Genomic DNA, 20,465 nt, shown 5'->3' on the forward strand with positions numbered 1-20,465 from the left:
TAAAAAGTAGCATTGATCTGTTTAAAATACTCTTAAAAGAAAATTTACAGCACAGATCAACTTTTTGGTTTTCCATTTACAAGAAACGGGGGTTTCTGCAGACAAGGCAGCTACAGTGTGGGCAACAGTCCTCCTTCTTCCTACAGTTCCAGCTGTCCATCAGTGACATCACAGAATCCACTAATGACATCACCGTGTGATAGACTCCTCCCACTTCTCCTGTTACAACATCAGTATAAAGTGACTGCTTCAGTAAGTGCTGAGCAACCCTTGGAAAACTGAAACAAAAGCTAGAGACGAAGGGAGAGCATTTGTGGGATACAACATGCTGGGTTAGTGCAATAGTATAGTGAAGGGAAGGGGGAAAAAAGTCACCAAAAAAGAGCCTGCATTGCTTGTCCTTAGCCACACAAGAGGATGGCATTCATAAACAGAAGGAAATCAGCTTTAGTATAGACATACTGCAACATACCCCCAAGTAACAAGAAAACATAATTTTTTGCATTCCTAACGAGCGATATTAGAACCCCACTGCAGATCAATCTTTCTGCCATCACAACACACCCCTCTACAGCAGCGTATCTGCTTCGCCTTACGATGATGACTGCATGAGCTACTGTGAATAAATAAAATAGAACGCGCAAACCTCATCTTTTAATGATTATACTCTTGTTAGACAAAGTTTTCTAACATATCGTGCATGATTACCAACAATTCAAATCTCTAAGAAGTGTTAATGATCTTTAAGAAAAGAGAAAAAGAATTTATTAGTAAAAGAAAATAGAGTGAAAGAGTTACAGTGAGTTAACAGAGTGGGTTATTCTAGCCTACGGACTAGCACTGTCCAGGCTGTTACCTGATACGTCTCCAGGAGACACTCCCGTTCTTCCAATGTTGGTGAGTAAATGATCTATGTTTGGCACTGGCTGAGATTCTACAGTGTTTTCCTCCTGCACTGCTGTCTATAGTTAATAAACAAAGACGTCTTCATCAACGTTTCACAAATAGGTCGTTATGATTCAAAAGCATTTAGAAAATTGCATCATTCACCTGAGGACACGCTTTCCTCATACGTTTTCATTTTCCTATTTGGCTCTATGCTTTTTAAAACAAATGCTTGGTTTTTTTCTTTTTTCTTTAATTAAGTAATTAATTAATTACTGCAAGGACTAGAGAGCTAAAAAGGTACTTTTGAAGAGAAAACCATACAGTGATGCAATTAAAAGAAGTACGGACATTCTAGAGGAAGCAGAAGCAGTTTCTAAACTAAGGTAATCAGAATGCAAATATTTATGCCACAATACTTACAAGGGGTTCTTCAGCATCATCTTCTGTGAAAAACCAGTCATGCTACAATTTAAAATAAAAACGGTGAAAACTCCACAAGAAACACAAAAGCCAAATGTGGAACAATCAAACATGGACTAAAAATTATAGCCTGGAGTTCAACAGATAAATACCAGACCCAAAGCGGCCCAATAAGAGAAAGCAGATCTGTCTGTGTACGAACTTACTCTTTAAGTAACGAAAATCGCCCACTTACTTTTTGGATGAGTGTTTCTACAATTTTATATTGGTCTGGCATGTGCGTAACCATGTGTGTCATGTTATCATCAGATGTCCTCACAAGCGTTGGACCAAACACTATTGCCAGGTTTCTTGGTTCCATCTAAGAAATGAAGTATTTCCATATATCATATGTGATGTAATTGAGAAAATGCAATAATACAAACCAAGATTTTAATACAACACTATTCATATCTGAGAATCATTTTAAAAAAGGACAAATAAAATTTATTCAAAAACACATTAATGACTCAGGTAAGAAGTTACACTACAATAAAATCTTTCCATGCACAGATGTAATGAAGGCATCCAACACTTCTGAAATTCAACTTTCATTAAGCCATGGCAAGTGAATGGCTCCATCAGGACAGAAACGCAAGAAAAGCCTGTTTTGCTTCAAAAACACAGTCTTATTCTTTTTAAATAAAATGGAAGAAAAATTTGCAAAGACATTGGTAGTTCCCTGTTTGTTTCCCCCTGAAAATACTTACATAAAACACTAAAGTTCAGACAGTAAACAAATGGCATGTTATGTCTACTGACCAAGAGCTTATTCAATTCACATTTGCTATCAAGAATGTGGCAGCATCCAACATGACAGTTCCATCACCACTACTCAGAGGTAGAGTTAAGTCCAGTAATGTCACAACATTATTCATCCTCTTAATTTCCTCCTGAAGTTACATTTCCGACAAATAATGGCAAGAAAGCAGCAGCAAAATACTAATCTTCTATTCATGCTTACTTTTCTGACTTACTGCTATGACAGAATAGGCTGAGAATGTTCTTGTTCTTACAAGAAGGAAGCTTCAAAGAGAATGACCCAAGCCCCTGCTGCTCACTTTGATGTGAACTGTGGCCTTCGACATGTCATACTAGTATAAAACCTCATTTGCCCAACCTTATGTACTCTATAGTACTTACATTATTGAAACTATATTTATGCAGTACAATGAAACATAAAATGATAACTGTTTGCTTTGGACTTACTGGCATTCACTACTCTCTTAAAATGTTAACTTTAATTACACTGAAAGTTCTGGATTTTGTTCACCTATAACCTTAATGATTCTGCAATTTCTGTTCTGATCTAAAGTTGACCATAGTTCATCTGTTTCACAGTGTTTTGAATTTTTTACTGTATCCCCTGCAACAAGGCATCATGCCATCTGCCCTGATGTGAGCACCTACAAGCACACCCATATTGCACAGCTTTGCATTCATCTATGCCTCCCTGAAAAAAAAAGGATACTGTTATTTGCACTTACAGTAGGTTTATAGCATATATAGAAGCACTAAACAAAAGCCAACGTCCCCAAGCAGTGGAAATGACAAAAGGTGTTAATTAGAAGATTGCTACCCTATACATCATGCTTTTTCCACCTCCACCCCTCTTAAAACCACTGAAAGCATCTAAAAGGTCAAATATTTGAGTTATTATAGCAAATCCTAGTCTTCAATTGATTTCAGTGTCCAGGAATGTAGGCTTCACACAAAGCTGATGCTACCAAGCCTTTGTCAACTGGTTAATTTAGGTCATAGGCATTCACTTATTTGTCCCTAACTTTTTACTCTGAAAGATTCCAAAATCTAATAAAGGACTGATCTTGTATTTTATGGGAGTCTGAGCTGTAAAAAAGCTCTTGTTTTATAAGAGAGTGCTATTAGAGACTTACTTTCATGCTATCTTCAAAGTCAACTATGCATTCCTCAAGGCTTTATATTGAGAATATGTGGCATATTAATTGTTAGTTTAAACTAGCTGCCAGACACTCCTACTGGTGTCTAAGTGGATTATATGAAATTTACAGAGTTGGGATAAATCTAGAATGCAAACAGTTACTCACACAACAACTAGCACCAGTTTGAGTAAGCTTAATACACACTAAACATGAATACTTTAACGGGATGTAATCCAAAAATCTTCCAACATCACAGAGGTTTTTAGCTCATCGAAAATCAGAAGCTACTGTCTTAGCCAACAGAAATAATCATGCACTAAAAAACTTGCCCTTAATGAAAGGGATCAAAGCAAAATATATTATGCTTTTGTTTCTGTTACCTTGTTCTTTTCAGAGTTCTCTGCTACTGTCTTGAGATGTGCAGAAAGAAACTTGAGTGTCTCATAATGATGTTCAGGCAAATCATGAATCTGAAACAAACAATCACTGCTCAGAATATTAAATGTTTAATGATTATTTTGTAGTATACCTACAAAGGTATAGCTATACTACATAAGTTGCCTGACTTCAGCTTACCAGTCTCTTCAGTGTTTTCAAACGTTCAACTGGATCTTCCTTTCTATTGGCATCTATAAAATCCGCATATTTGTCTGTTAAAAAAGCAGAAATTGATCACAAAGCTAAGACTTTTGGAAACTGTAAGTTTACCCAAACTGCATACAAACACAGTAAGGTAAGAGTGAAGAAAATAAACAGCTTTCATAGACCATTAGAACAGTGAAATTGCAAGCGTTACTGATTTTTGTTTCACGGTAAAATCGAAGTTTTTCATGCTTTCATTTCTTAAAATCTTTGTGAGAAAAATACATTCCAACTCCAAAAACGGATCTCGTTAGTGTGCAGGATGGTTCTAACAGAGTGAAGCTCATCCGCTGCACTCCCTGTGCTCAACTCCTGTCATCTCCCCAAATCTGAGAAACATGACACTCAAATTTGTGGTGGTAGAGGAACGTGATCAGAATCTCCCCTGAAAAATGTATTTAGTTTGGTTTATTTAAAAACTTAAGTACGAAAACCAATCGTGCAGAGGTAACACGGCATAAAAAAAATTCCCAAAGTCAAATTCTGCTGTTGCTCTCTGTCCATTACTATTTCTAGTGGAAATCTTTAAAGATCTAACTTGTAAAGTTCTGTTTATAACCACCAAATCAGAGTTAATACCGAATTCTTGCTGCCTTTCCACCCCCTTGCAATTCTTCCAGAATAAAAGTAAAAAATAAGAGCTGGATGGGTTTGTTTTGTTTGTTTTGTATGCTGAAGTAAATAGAATATTAACATGGATACACTGAAATATTTTGGCACAATATTTGAACACTGTAATTATTGTACAGTGTTCGTCTAGTCTATAGATTAGACAAATTCTATTTACTGTTCTTGTTCTTAAGTTCTACCACTATGACTCCCTGTTCTTTACGGAAGTAAAAGCATTTATTGCAGAACTGGTTTCACTGCACTTTCTCTCAAATCATCTGAAAGTTTCCAGACAACTGTTCAACAGTAGCTCATACAGAAAAAAGCTAAGTTAAACAACTCACCATTGGTGAAAAGGGGTTCTGGGAGCTTTCTGAAGAAGGACTTCAGCAAACTGCTTATGACATTCAAGTCTCGCCATTTCTAAACATTTAGAAGAAAAAGAAATACAGTCTTTGTATTTCTGTAATCATAGCACAACTGGAAGTTTTCAGAAGTTCAAAGTGAAAACACTGTGACTGAAGACTTACATCATCATGAACATCTATGTCTGTCATTCCTTTGTTGAGCTCCTCTTGCATACTTGAGATGGCAGCATTATTTCCAGGAACTCTGTAAATACCTGTATACTCAAGACCTCTTTCTTCAACTAGTTTGCAGCATATGTCAACAATCAGTGGGATATACTGAAGAAAAAAACATTTTATATGTATATATATGTATGTATCTATCTATAGATATACACACACACATTCTTAAAGTATACATGAAAAAGCACTAAAAAGCATTTAAAATCACACTGGAAAGAAAAACTGCTCTTTCATACTTTGTTGGTGTGTGCTGGGGGGCAGTCATCCAGTCTGACACCAAATGTTCCTACTGCAGATGGCTTCTTTTCAAATGTCTTCCTCATAATGCTTGGAATGCCTTTCCTCCACGTTCCCTTGTCTTTAGGCGGGCTTGTCTCATCTTTTTGTTGTTAGCATTACGCAAATAAGACAGCAAATAAGACACATTAAGGCATTAAAGTCACAGAAGTTACTACAAATGCAGGTTACATTTACAAAAAAGAAAATAGTGTGTCACTATCCCTTCCTGTTTTTCACCTTTTTTCTTAGCCCAGTTTCCCACAACAACTCACTGATGCATCTGAATATCCCCATACTCAGAAAAAGGAAGTAGGTAGATGATACAGTGGTATTTTATCATTCAAAGACTAAATATACAAAGATTACATTAAAAAAATAAAATCCACAACATTCCCTAAAGTAAGATTACATGGCTACTGAGTAACGGTGACATATAAAACAGTTATGAAATTAATAAAGCCACACTAATATTTGACATTGTGCAGACCTACTTTCAGTAATTAGGAGGTTTCAGGTGCTCCAAATCAGTCCCAAAAGAGACTCAAACACTTTAAAATATTGTTTATACAAAATCAGATTAGAAGTTCAATTGAACTCTTTACTTCCATTATACAACTCATGTAACAAATTACAATTCCCATTCACCCTGTACTCCAACAGTACTTCTTACTTGACTATCTCTGGAAATGCTGTTTCAGTAGGTTTGGAATTTACTTAACATCTGCAATTTACTTACACATCTGCATCACAGAATGAGTAAGGGAATGTTTGTTAGAAATATATACAGCTGCAGCTACAGTCATTAGCTCATACGTGGTTTACACATGTATATTCTTGAGTTTGAGGAACTTGAATAAAGCACCTCGATAGCTTCTACTGGGGCTATAAGAAACTAAAGAAATTATTAAAAAAAAGAAAAAGAAACAAGCAAACCTTTAGTGAGAAGCTTCCTCTCTGACTCATCCTTGGGAGAATGTGGACTCTGCGTCCTCTGATCTGCTTTAGTTCCAAGCAGAGTCTGCCTGATACTAAGGCTCTGACGAGGTGTTTTGGGAGATGGCTCTGTTTTGCTGCTAGAAGAACTGAAGCAAGATACATTACTTCAGTAAAAAGAATCTAGATAAGCATACACACAAAAACTACCATCAGCTTGTAATTGACCTACCTCATCATCGTACTGTATTCTTTAATCCTTCTGCTAATTAGGTCTCTGCTAGTGACACCAGTGTCCTATAAAACGAATTGAGATCTACTTTATAATCTTACAAAATACAACAAACAGATTTACTTTCAGAAAACATCACCTCCTCCCATCGACAGAACACATATGAAAAACATTTCAGTACACCTAAAAACCTAGTGGGCAGTCCTTGGGAGCAACAAACACAGAGCACTCGAAAACCACGAGGAAAACTCAAGTGAGTAATTAATTACACATTAGATGCTACTATTTCCAAAGCAGTAGGTATGTGATTATATTATGTTAAACTGGAAGTTACTTCCAGTACAAAACATGTAAGTCAACAAAACCTGCTCTGGAAAGAATCAAATCTTATATACACGTAGTAGTCATACAGTTACTACCACGCATAGAACTGAAACGGCCCTGAATTCAAAACATGCTTTTATCCACTTAATGACACAAACATTATATATATATATTGTTAATTATTTCAGAACTAAACAGAAATGTATGCCCACAGACATGCAAATGTTCCTCATCACTGAAATGAAAATGCCCTGAGGATCATTTTGGGACAGATATGTGTTGTATTTAACAGCATATTCTTGCTTTGCATTTAGCATTAACATTCAACTCATAAAAAACATCGCATTTTAATTAAAGAAATGAACATCCTTCAAAGTTTCAATTTTTAATTACTGAGAAACTTATCACACCATGCACATGCTACTTTACAATACAAGTCCTGGTTCTATACTACAATTACTTGTGACTGATACATTAGGGATTTTTATTATCTTAACATAAAGTTTATCTACAGTCAAATCGGCAATTACATTAATTCATTTATTTTAAAATACTGATAATCAAAATATAATCATGCTTTAATTAAAAACCAAACTCAGTATACTTACCCAACTAATTTACCAGTCTAATTTTCTCGTGTGTTCCTGTATACATTTTGATTGTTTAATTACAAATTTTCCTGTAGTATTAAAAATAATGTAACAATTACCTCATCATTTAAGTTGCTGTTTTCTTGTATTGCTTTAATCCATGCTAACATATTATCTCTGTCCTCTGCTTGAAACAGATATTCGCAGTCTGATGTGGTGAGTCTGAATACATTTTTCCTCTTGGTTTCACAGTATGAGATGTCTATTAAACAAGCATTGATACTTATAGGTTGCTCTTCTTCTGATGGGGTCATTTGCTCCTTTTTATCCTTGTACAAATAAAGTGAATGACCTCGAAGAACAACATATAACTGTTTCCATGGCCGAATGCTCCCACCAACTCGCTGAAAAATATAAACCAATATGTTAGTTTTGGTTATTTGCTACAATTTATGTGGTTAAGATAAGCTACCTTCAGAAGCTTTACAAACACTATATAGTATACTTAAGAACGACCTGCAGGAAGCTTTCACAAAGTGGGACTCGTTAACTGCTGTCAGAAAACAGAAGTTATAAAGCCTGCCCTCCCTGATTACCCATTGAGAGTTCAACTGACAGCAACAATGCAACCAGAATTTCACAGATGCCTTAAAATAAACACAGCAAAAAAATATTTAGTGGATTCTTGCCCAGTCTTTTAACATTTATTCAAGTCAGACTCACATTTACATAACAGTGCAATTCCACATTCCCAGTTCTTCTTAAGTGTTATCCCATACACATGCAGGAAGTTGATGTGAATTCAACTCCACAATGTTCATGAATATCATTGCTTCTCATTATTAGCAAAGGGAAAGAAGGCTACAAGCTTAATTTATATCAGCATGGATTTTTCTACCTACCTTGTTAGAAAACAGTTAATTTCACAGAAATGAAATACTTTCAAAGGTAGTCTCTAAGAGAAGCTACGAAACTCATTATGATAAATCTTCTAACAAACAGTTCTAAAACTTGAGAGTCATAGAGTCATTGATGTTTATATCCCAAAAACATTACTATGAAAGAATAACCAGAAAGCTTCAAGTTTCTTATCACAGTTCTCTACCAGTTTTAAGTTTTTTGACAGGTTAAAAAATAGAATGAAGAAACAAAACCACAAAAGGTACCTTTCCTTTGTCTGTAACAAGCTGACGAAAATGGAGCCACCCTTCTTTGGAGGCATCACCGAAGACCTCTGAAGAAGAATCTTTTCGAGAACCAGAATCTTCAGAAGATTTCTGACTGTCTGTGACCTAAAGAGAACATCACAGAAAGAAATTCACAGTGCGCTTCTAGACACTTTTCTCTATGATTTCTATATACAAGATCACATCTATCGGTGCTCAAGAGCCATTTAGATAAAAGCTTTAATAACATGATCCAACTTTTGGTAAGCCCTGAAGTGGCTGGATAGTTGGACTCAACCTTTGCAGGTCCCTTCCAATTGACTATTCTGTCCTTCACTTTAAAACCTGATATCTTATTCAGGAAAACGTCCCTAAGAATATTCCCCCAGAAAACATGATATCTAAAGTTTCCATAGGATAGTACGAGAATAGTGATCTTGCCCATCTCCAGAATGGGAGACATCCCAGACTCTTGTTACTAAGCTTTTACTGGAGGCAGCAGAGATATGCTTCATTTACAGAGGCTGAGGAAAAAGAAAATCATGAATCAAGTGGGGAGCCTACAAAACAACAACCGTGTTTACTTATGTTACACGCACAGCACACAGTAATATTTAATATTAAAAATCAATACAAATTAAGAATAATTTGATGGATAGCAATAGCTATCACGTTTATGTGTCTTTAACACATCATTCGTACACGTCAGTTGTATAATTCATGAAATTTGTCACAGTAATATTTACTGTTTTTAAGAGTTGTTAAATATTTACTTACCTTGATCCCCTTTAAGCTCGATACATGCTTAATGGACCTGTTGGGACAAAAACAGATATTCAAATGAGGTTTTACAAGCTTCAAAAAAAATTTCCAAATCAACTGACATTTTTCATGAACTTACGATTTTTCCTCATCTCTATAGTCATCCAGTCCTTCATCGTATGACTTCGATCTCTCTGGTTTTGTGGCAGGCTGGCTATCCAGGACACTGGGCCTAATGGATTCTATAAGGAAGTAGAAATATTTTAAAATGGTAGGAAAGTGACTCATATTTTACAGCTTATGTCAAGCAGTAAAGAGGTTATGATTTTCACACCTGATCTCCAGAGAGTTAAAAGAAAAAAGTAGCATGGAAAGAAAATCAAATCACCACTCACCATGATCATGAGAAAGCTGTCGCCGAATTAAAGGGATTGGAGATGTAGGACTGGGAGGAACAGTTGTTATAGCAGGTGCTTGAGAAGCAGATGCAGAAATAACAGCAGAAGCAGGAATGTGTGCAATATCATGGTCAATACTAGGACTAGTCGGTTCATCTACAAAGGTAATATGTCATAAATTAACAATAAATGCATTAATCAAACGCTCAAACTAAACGGCTGTCAGAACCTGTCATTGCTGGGATATTATATTAAGTGCCTTAAACACAAAGTCTTTCATACAAACATCGAGGGTCCAATTAATGCATACTGTTAAATGTTTGTTCTCTTTTCTTTTTTTAAACATGAGTCTGCTTCATTTCGTAAGGATGTTAAATCATACATTGGGGATAAGAGCAAAGAAAATCATGATCATTATGTGATTATATGAGAGAACAGAGCAGAAATTCTGTGCTAACCTCTTGTAACATGATTTTCAAGTAGACTGGTTTTGTTTGTTTGCATGCATATGAAAAACAAACTCGATACATCAATAAGTCTAAACTCAAGAGACAACTAAGTACTGCTTCCTAAAATAAAACATGAGCATTCCAACTACCAGAAGCTATTTGGTTTAAATCAGTGTTCCAACAACAAAGCCAACTTGCAAACAAAAAATATTTGAAATATTATTAGCATTGAGAGCACCAATCCTCCCATCCTCCACACATTCAGATAAAGAAGCAAGTATTCATGTTATCAAAGATGGCATCACTACATACCAATTATTTCTTCCACTAATTGCTCATACAAACGATTGCATGCCGTACACGCCCAGCACCTCACAGTCTCAACTGCCACACGAGTCATCGTGAAAGAGTCCAAAAAGCTTTAAGTATTTCTACTGTTTAACATGTTTCTGGAACGATAGCAGAAGCTGAAAGATGCCCATTCAAACACTCTGAGAGCTGTAACATCTTCTAGCACACCTTGGTAGTACGACAGAAATAACTGTACTTCATGCTTCAGAAGAAGAGGAGGGGTGGAGAGAAGCAAGTCACGAGCAGGGGCTGGACTGCGCTGCCATAATGAATATGAATGTATCCTAGGTGCTAAGAACTGCAATATGCAGAGCTTCTGAAAAGCCCATTGAAATCAACGGACACTTGCAAACAGAGGTTTATTCTTTGCCTTGTGCCAACACAACTGCGTAAGCTGCATTGTGCTGTTCTAATGGTCACTAACAGTTCTGTTAAAGGCAGCACACAAAATCTGGCAAAGTAAGTTTAAAACAAGATGACAAATGATTAAAGTACAGAAAGATTCAGCCGTGACAGCCCTACTTTGCGTGGAATGGTTAAATACAGTAATTTTAAAGGTTTTTATTTGTTATTTTCTAGAGCACAATCCTCCACCCCTAAGCCAGTTGTGAAACAGGAACATGAATAAAAAGGAAAGCAAAAGAATTCACAGCAAATTCGTGACATTAAATGGAAATAAGTTCTGAGTTCTATTTGCATCCAGTGATAAACTGAAGCATTTACAGACTTCTCTGATACAGCAGCAAGGAGAGAGGAAGAACCTCAGCTGTGCTCCCATTTTCCGAACTACAGCAGCTCACTGTCCTACTGTCATCTTTTTCATCTGCTCAGCTTCCCTGCAGCAAACCCTGAGAAGCACACCGATGTTGACTAATGAATATTTCCACTCACTGAGCAATTTTTCAGATGAATTACTTCAGTGCACATAAACTGCAAGAGCTCAGCTGCAACTCAGCTCTGTTACAGACTCATCTCAAACCGTCACAGGCTCTACTTCAGAAAGTTAAAGACTTTACCACTAGAAACAAACCCGCAGGAGGTGTGAATGCAGGAGCTCGGGCAATACTACCCAGCAGCCCACAGCAAAGCTACTTAAACACAGGATTCTGTCTGCGGGACAACAGTCCAAGTGCTTGAAAGTAACAAAAATTACGAAGTGGGTGCCTCCTGATGAGACCTACTGCTGTTTCTGGATGAGAATGCTGCATCTTGGAGACAGACAGTGCAGGTACTCCAGCAGTGCATGGCCATGGACCTGATGTGAGTTCAGAATTGAGACTGTGGGCATCCCTCTTATCTCAAAAGCCTGTGCTATGGATGCCCTACATGCACACTTCACACTGGATGGAGATCAGAGCCCTGGCTTTCATCTGCAAAAGGAGCAGCAACAGCCAGCATGGATGCACAATTAGCACAGTGCAGCTCTCCCAGCAGGTCTGGACAGGGATGCTGCAAGAAGCTCATCATGCCTTTAAGCAGCACACAGATGAGAAACAGAATCCTACTCTGGGACCACTCTTCCCCTCTGCCTATAGGCAAAGATTAGCACAAATCATCCCTGATGAGCACATCTGGATGCAGTCCTAAATGGAACAGACACCACTTGCATGGAGAAAAGCACTTTGTTGCTATCACACTCAAACTACTTCCCTGTTAAGCTACATAACTGGGAAGACCATGTAATTAATTTTCATTCTTCCTATAGGTCATGAGTGGCTTTTGCAATATACTAAACAGATTTATAGCTTAGAAATTTATAGCAATTTTCTTGAATTACCAATGTATATTAAGATTAATTATCTATAACATCATTCCTCTGACCAATGCACTTCAGCATCAATATATACAAGGATACTTCAAGAATGACCCGAGATCATTTCTACATAGGTAGCAACTCATCATTTCTTAAGTGAACAGAGAACGAAATTCCACTCTAATATCACAAAGTCAGGATAATAAATCATCACAGTTACTTAGAGAAGACAAAGAGGAGTAATACATTCCTTAATGCTTTAATGTCTGTTTCCTATGCAGAAGTGTGTAATGCAATGTATTGCCAGTTCTTTACACCTATTTTCCTAAATATTTTCCTATATATTCCTATGTATATTCCTATTTTCCAGACTAGAGAGGAAATAAACAAAAAAACTCTCTTTTAAGTTTTCTAAGACTAAAAATGGTCTCAAAAATATAAGAACTTTATTTCAAGCCTGACAATGATACTAATAACTTAATAATATGACAAAGACTGTTTGCTACAAACTGCCAGTTTTCATTCTTGTATACACCTAAAATATACAAACTGATGGTGACAATTTGGTTACTTACAATAAAAAGAAAGATAGAACTGAACTTCACAACGTGATTACAGCAAAGCAGAAAAGAAAACACTGATAAAGGTAATACTCCATTTGCCATCAGTGATTTGAAAAGTTTGTTCCACCTGCTTCCCTTGGAGGCCTGCTAGCAGGAGAAACAAACACCTATTTTCCAATGATGTTAAGGCAAGCAAGGCTACTTCTGATGTTGTTTTAGAAAAAGACAAGCTTTGATGAGACTGCAAATGACATTCCTGGTACAGGAGGGGAATAGCTGTTCAGTACCTTCCATGGCTGAAGGTTAGCTTCACGACAAGCTGTTATATAATGTGAGGTGATTATAGAGCACACCGCGATGTATGCCATGCAAGTTACTGCTGACTGATTCAACACACTGCAAACATTGCCACTGCTGTTCAATTACAACAAACAGGTAACTACATAGAACCTTTGTGTTTTGACTTTTCTCCTAAGTGCTTGTTATATTTGTCCCTTTGAGTTTCTTCGATAAACCAATGAGCCTGTTCCACAAAAGCTCTCACAGAGCATGGGAGGACATGTGCTGCTCAGCAGTTGACACAAATGACTGCACAAAATGGAGTGAGGCTTACAGAGCAGACAAGCCATAGGAGAAGCCACACATTCTCTTCAGTTTGTCATTACAGGGATTAATGGTGTCCCTTCAGTTGTCTGTAACAAAGAGGGTAAAGCCTTCAGAAATACTTCAAGTTTTACTTTTCATGTGAGGAAATAATGTGAGTACCACTTGTTCCACATTGCTATGAAGCAAACTAAGACTGGACATCAGAAAATGACCTCTACATGCTGACAGTGTTCCCAAGGGAAGGAGAGATACTGCTTCTATACACAGCAATGCAAGTATGCACCTGGTGAGCAGCTACAGCCAGCCTTCGTGGAAAGCCTTCCAGTGTGAGAATATTTATAGGAGGTAAGACACTGAGGATTTCTTAAAAACAGGGAAAGCTCCAAGCTCAGTCAGCTTTTGTTAGATGATTTGCTAATTGAAACAAAAAAATGTGCGCACAAAAGCACATTTCTGCTGTTAAACACTTGGAGATTACAGACCTACAAAGGGAGAGCATCCATACATAACGTAAATTATCCAAGAAAAAAATATGTGTAGTATTCTGGATCTTCAATGACACAAACCTAACTTTACATAGCGTGAATTCATTATCTACAGCGGCAGAACTGCTGATCTCCACTTGGAGGCCTATGCAGGTAAACAAGTGTGACAGAGGATGCACCACCCCTGCCCTGTGGATGAAGTCACCTCAAGTTTCTTGGTTGGTGACTGGGAAAAAAAGTCACTTCCAAAGCTAGAAATCAGCTTTCATATTCAGCACCCTTTGGACCTGGCAGTGCTGCAATCAGCATCTCAACAGCTCAGAAGATTTTAAGAAGGAACTGCATTACTTACTAAGTGTGCACAGCACATTATCATTTTAAACACTAATTAGAGATTTCAGTTTCAACAGACAACATAAGTATATGGCTACAGACTAATTCAACAAGTAAAAGAATTTACAAAGACTATTAACTTTTTTTTTTCTTTTTAAATATTTCAATTATAAAGACCTATTTACTGAGAAGCATACACTTACAAATAGCTTTAAATTGCTTTTCATATGAAGTGCTTTAAGCTAACGTGCTCCCATGCACAAAACCACTTGGGATACCATCTTCCAAACTGCATACACAGAAGAAGATGCAGTATTCTAGTATCATAGGTTTTCTGAAAACCATATTGAAATCTTGTATTAGGTATGTCTTTAAAGTGCTTCTATGCAGTACTTCATGCAATTTTCATTACTCAATCTTGTGGAATTTTAACACACAGGTAAGGAAGTTCAGAAAGGTACCTCAGAGGCTCCTTGCTTCCAAGAAACCTAGGAAGCAGATGAATTTAAGCAGAACACAGACATACTAATATTGATCTACCTATTCACAAACTTAATTTTCCTTAGAAGTCTGTCAGGAAGACAGTCAACTGAAAGGACTATGTACATAATTTCATCTGCATGGTAAGAAGGCCAAAAATAATCAACAAAATAAAAACATTTCACTCAAGCAAAAATGAACTACACTGACCTAACTCTGCTATCACACTAATAGCACAACAAGCTGATATATAACCCACAGAAGTGGCTTTTAATTGCCTATCTTGAAGCACGAGCTGCTGCATCGTCAAGACTTGCTACCGTTTTACTCTAAGAAGGTTTTGCTGGTTAAGATTCTGTTGTTTGCTGGTTTTTAAGTACTTGCAATGCTGACAGCACTGATTGTCTTTACAAAGAACCACTTCACATATCTACTTTACGTAATTATCCTCGTGTAGCCAAACGAACATAATGGAAACATGTCTGCATGCTGATCACATTCATTTTGGTAAGCCATAGAAAAAAGGACTGGAACAAGCCTCCCAAATAATCAAATCCAATCGTCTGTTAACACACTCGTGTAAGTAACATATTTATTATAGTGACAGAGTTTCACTAAAACAGAAAAAGGCTTCCCTATATTATTCCTCATGTAAGATCTATGATAGTATGTTGGTCATTTCAGTGTTAAGCAAACAAACGTACAGCTATCCATGTCTACACATCACTCTAAAGGTCCCAGCTCACACTATTATTCAGACACATGATCAAAAAACACACAATTCGCAATATACATTGTTTTGGTCAAGAACTCTCATCATATTCCTTCATTACCTGTAATTATTAAGTTTTAATGATATATTAAGATTTGTTTTGAAAACCTTAACCATTTACCAAACAAGGCCAATGCCCCCATTTCAACTAAAACTCTTCTAGAAGTTACAAACTTTTGATTTCAAATTTTAGTGGGTTTTTGAATTACACAAACATTTTAAGTGGCATTTTAAACACTAACTTGTAATTCTGTGTTTTGGCTGTTTTATTTCAGAATACCACAATGATTCAAAAATTGTTCTTTGCATAAGATATATGGAAATGTTCAGCCTGGAGCAACAGCAATTTGGCAAGGCACACTGTAGGACCCTGAACAAAACAGAAGATTGATGCTTACCTTAGAAACGCTGGTGACATGTCTAAAGCTGCACCAATGCTATTGTTAAAAAAATGAAGCAATAGTCCCTCAAAAATGAACATGTCAGCTCTTGTTTCTATTGCCACTACATTTCTTTTCTCATGGATTAGAATAGTTGGCCAATGATTTGTATGAAAAACTGAATCACAGTGGCTAAAGATTTTTGTATTCATCTTGACTACTAGCAGGTTATGCTAAAATTAAACTTTCCTTAAAACATGCCTATCAACCATCCAAGTTCAGTCACCATTTGCCCTTAAGGTACTGACACACGATGGCTTGACAAGCAATGATCTCTGCTGTTTAAGTCTGAGGTTTTCAGTTTCTCTCAGTTAGATGCATTTCTTACAGTAAAAAAAGAACATGTATATTCTCTCAATTATATCCCAATTACATGGGAAAAACAGTCCAAATCTTTTCTATTCCTACATAATTTTTTTCATAGTGTGTTGCACAAATGCACATCAATTCATTTTCTAGTTCCTCACTGCATTCTGTTTGTATTCATATTATCTTCTGAGCCCAACGTACCTCCAGAGAAGGGCTTCAAGTTGAGAAGTATGGTACATATTTCGTTTTTTAAAAAGGTGAAACACTCACCACTCTTTCAGAAGTTCTTGGCATTGAAAAGGTTAAAATCTATACATCTCTGCTTTTGGCACTGCCGAAGCAGAACACCAACATACTACAAGAGAAGTGACCAAACAATTCAATTAAAGCTAGATATTTTAGAACCTGAAAGGTTTCACCCCCTAATCCCAGAAAACATTTGGGAGCGCAAAGAAATCTCATTTGGCCCAGGAATGCTGTCAAGTGCGGATGACTGGAGAATGAAAAGGATCAACATGAAGTATGCTGGTATCTGTGTTCCATCAGGCAGGGAGAGGACAGCTGATTTCTATGGTACTTCGGTGTTACCTGGATCATGTTCTATCAGTTATTCACAAATTAACAGTGGAATGAAATGACCTGAAAACTTTCTAGGGTAAGATTGTACTAGATATTTTCCAAAATGGGACCACACCTCTGAGGAAAAGTCTGTTAGTACTTATGTGATATTTCTGTACACTTGAAAAGAAGAAGTCCATAACAGGAAAAAACTAAAACGATGTTTAACTTAGATCAGAGATCTTAAATACACCCATTGAAAAGTTATTTTTCATGTGACAACCCGATACAAAACCTACGCTGAAAAGAACATTCAGGCAACAGCACTGGTCAAAGCATTAAACTACGCTGGCAGCTAAAGACACCATAATCAGTTTCTCCACTGCCAGCTGCAAGTCATAGGCATGTATACTAACTACATAAGAAATGTATTGAAATACTTTTTTTTCCTGTGTCAACTTCTTCTCTTTTAGTTACAAAAAAGTTAAGTAACAATTTCCATCCAAATGCTGATTGACACGTTGCAAATTACCTTGTAGATCAGAAATGTACCATCTGTTTCCTATCAGAGAAATTGCATCTAAGTTGTAAGTCTGAAAAACATACATGAAAAACTGAAACTGCTAAAATAATCACTGTCGGAGATGGTGATATTTTTACTGGTCCAGAGAACAGATGAGTTTCTGGTTAAAGGGAATAACCTATCATTAGACTAATTGCTATAGCTTGAAACAATAAGAACGTTTCAAGAACAGAGCCTTTCTTTGGACCTGGAATAGAAACAGCAGCTTTCAAATCTAAACACAATAGCCTGTATTTAGTAGCACACTGAAAGTACTGAAGCTCACAGTGCCGGGATGTGTTTTTCTGTAAAACCAACAACTTTTTCATTCCTCAAGAACACGTGCTTGCCTGAAGAATTTGAGCACGCAATATGTTAATTTTTTCAAATCCACTTCTCTTACAAAAGATATTACTACATCTACCTCCAAACTTTGCTCTGAACAGCAGGTATCTCTTTTCCATTAGCAAACACAAAACTCAATTCAATCTACAGCCCTTTGTGAAAGGACTAGTGTCAAAAGGCAGTTCTCCAACACATCGCCATAATCTCAGCAAGAAACTGCCAGAAGTAAGCTTGATGGAAAGTCTGCTCAGCTTTCTGTGTGTGGTGCAAGGAATCTCAGTATATAGAAAGAGATACTCGCCAATCACCCTGCTGTTGGGCTTGCTCTCTAGAACAGGTTGGTCACAAAACATGGACACAGAAGCCAACAAAATGATTCTGGCACAGTTTCCTACCAAATTATGATCTAGTCATATCCACTTCTTTTAATGCAGCTGCCAACAGCAAGGTAAACCACAGAACGACTTGGCTGGAAGGGACCTTTTATCTTCATTCAAAGTAACATCCTCTAAACTGCCAGACAGAAGTAGAAAAAAATCCCAGCAATTTTCCTTCAAAGGAGTTAAAACATCTTTTAACTGAGTTTCAAAGTAGATCTAGAGTTTCATCTGTCTGATAAGAGGCAGTTAAGCTCATAAGTGAAACTGTAATTAGCCATAATGATAGCGGAACAAGCAAGTTTAGAATCAGGCACATTAATTCTATCTTCCTAAGACAACCAGCCTTAACAGCGTTTGACGCCCTTCCTTATTCAGGGAGAACTGTTCCATCCTGAGTGTGCTGGAACTGCAGTGGAAGTTCTCTACAGCTCCACTACCAGCACAAGCATTTCCCACAGAGGAAGGCAGCGCTGTGTGCTGCTGTGACACACCGTGCTGGTGTTCTAGCAGCACCACTTTGCATTTCTGTACAGCTCAGGAGGTTCAGTTCAAGAGACAAGGGAGCACATACACATCCACAAAACCTCATGTGGTATTAGGCCAAAAGATCATGATGGAGAGTTACAACTTCCTCTCTTCTGAGCTGCTCAGATACTACTGGAATGAAGCACAACAGCCATGTTAAAAGCTCCTTTGAACTTTCATCGTTACAGTCCTCTAAAATCTGGAAGCAAGCCACACGACTAAGAGTTCATGGCACATCTTCATTTAAATCTTTTCAACACATTCTCCTATCATAAAGAGGATTGATCTGACTTTTACACAACATTTAGATTATATAGAGTCAGAAAACTCCCAGCAAGCACTCTTAAGTGAGTGCAAACAGCAAGCGCAACTTAATCAAACATCTAACATTGACTTCAGGCATCTAATTTTAGAAAACATGTGCAAAGACTGGCTACATGCCTAACAGACCTACACTAATGCTGGAAGAAAGATAAATGAAGTCACAAGAAGAGCGCAAAGTAATGATGTATACAATAATAATGGCTTTTTTTTTTCAAGGATCTACACACCTCTCAATCAACAAGGAAAAAATACATGAAAACCATCTGCTAGCTCTTAAAGAAAGCATTTTTGTTAATGGTTACAATTCTGTCAGAAGAATGGAATATTGCATCTTGTTTCATAATCTCCTTCAATTATAGCTCAATCTAGTAGCAAATAGCATAGATAAAAATAGGGAAAAAGTCATTCCACTATGCTAAAGACAACTGTGCTAAAGCAAGAAAGCTTTAACTCCCTTTAACAGCTCCCAATACTCTTCGGTGGCTTTATGGATTAGGTTTTCACATATATAGTTTTGACAATCAAAATTCAGTATTTTTTAAATAGTTGTTACACTAAACTCAAGACAGTGCAGATATAAATCAGCTTGTGTGGAAAATGGTCTGCAGAGACCTGGACTCCAAAGAACGAAACCAGTCACAACCAAAAATGCCAGAAGACAGGCAGTGAGAACTGAAGTAGAACAGAAACTCACTCTGTCACCGAAACTCTCTTATGCAGGTGATTCCACATCCTCACACATCCTACACCTTTTCCCTGATTGTTTTTTGTTACTACTTAAAATCCTTCCATAGGCTAAAGATCATTTGGAAGAAAAAAGGAAAAGTGCTCAGACTGTATGATTCAAGATCCACAGAATTCTAACACTTTTTATATCACAGCCCACAGATTTTTGCATCTTCTGCTTCTATAAATCTTTTAATTCATAACCTTATTAGCTTGTTTACTTGCACATTCACCTCATTTTACTGCTATCCTTTCACCTGAAACAGCCTTCATCTCTGCAAAGCCTCATCTGTTTCAGAAAGCTTTCTCCTTACTTGTTCAATTGTCTTAAAATCAATTTTGTTCCCCACAAATCGTCATTACATCCCTATTCTCCTTTTACTGGATTCCATGTTTTATACTGTAAAGATGTTTCAAAAGGCACTGTAACTGCTAGGTGTCCGCACAAATAACATCAGAGCATTAAGTGGAGTGATCACCAGACAGTTACATAACAGAGACTTCTCCAGGGGCTGAGGAACATTCCAGAAAAATTAAATCACTGTAGACTTTTTAATACTACTCCAGGATTCTAAACAAGAGTATTTTTTCCTCTATTGAAAACTGCTTTCAGCTTTTACCACACTAATATTATTTGAAACAAGAGCCCTCAACCCCAGGATTCTCAAAAACAGAAGTCAGCTACCTGGCATGGTGCTTGCCATCTTCTGTAACATAGAAAAGCACAAGGT

At 37.0% G+C, this 20,465-nt stretch overlaps 1 protein-coding gene across 4 annotated transcripts in view; it reads right to left on the reverse strand.

The window, feature by feature from the left end:
* The window catches only part of ARHGAP21 (Rho GTPase activating protein 21), a 103,735-nt gene that overhangs the window by 4,799 nt on the left and 78,471 nt on the right, over positions 1–20,465 (reverse strand). For all 4 annotated transcript variants that reach the window (XM_072327768.1, XM_072327767.1, XM_072327769.1 and 1 more), the window contains 15 exons: positions 9,771–9,929; positions 9,515–9,617; positions 9,391–9,427; positions 8,614–8,739; positions 7,567–7,851; positions 6,534–6,598; positions 6,302–6,450; positions 5,326–5,468; positions 5,030–5,185; positions 4,844–4,922; positions 3,825–3,898; positions 3,629–3,718; positions 1,544–1,669; positions 1,309–1,350; positions 857–962 (listed from right to left, as the gene is read on the reverse strand). In XM_072327768.1, coding sequence (XP_072183869.1) covers positions 857–962; positions 1,309–1,350; positions 1,544–1,669; positions 3,629–3,718; positions 3,825–3,898; positions 4,844–4,922; positions 5,030–5,185; positions 5,326–5,468; positions 6,302–6,450; positions 6,534–6,598; positions 7,567–7,851; positions 8,614–8,739; positions 9,391–9,427; positions 9,515–9,617; positions 9,771–9,929 — 1,740 coding nt within the window. The remainder of the gene's footprint in view (positions 1–856; positions 963–1,308; positions 1,351–1,543; positions 1,670–3,628; positions 3,719–3,824; positions 3,899–4,843; positions 4,923–5,029; positions 5,186–5,325; positions 5,469–6,301; positions 6,451–6,533; positions 6,599–7,566; positions 7,852–8,613; positions 8,740–9,390; positions 9,428–9,514; positions 9,618–9,770; positions 9,930–20,465) is intronic.

The sequence above is a fragment of the Excalfactoria chinensis genome, chromosome 2 (assembly GCF_039878825.1).
Source record: "Excalfactoria chinensis isolate bCotChi1 chromosome 2, bCotChi1.hap2, whole genome shotgun sequence".
In the NCBI taxonomy this organism is placed as follows: Eukaryota; Metazoa; Chordata; class Aves; order Galliformes; family Phasianidae; genus Excalfactoria; species Excalfactoria chinensis.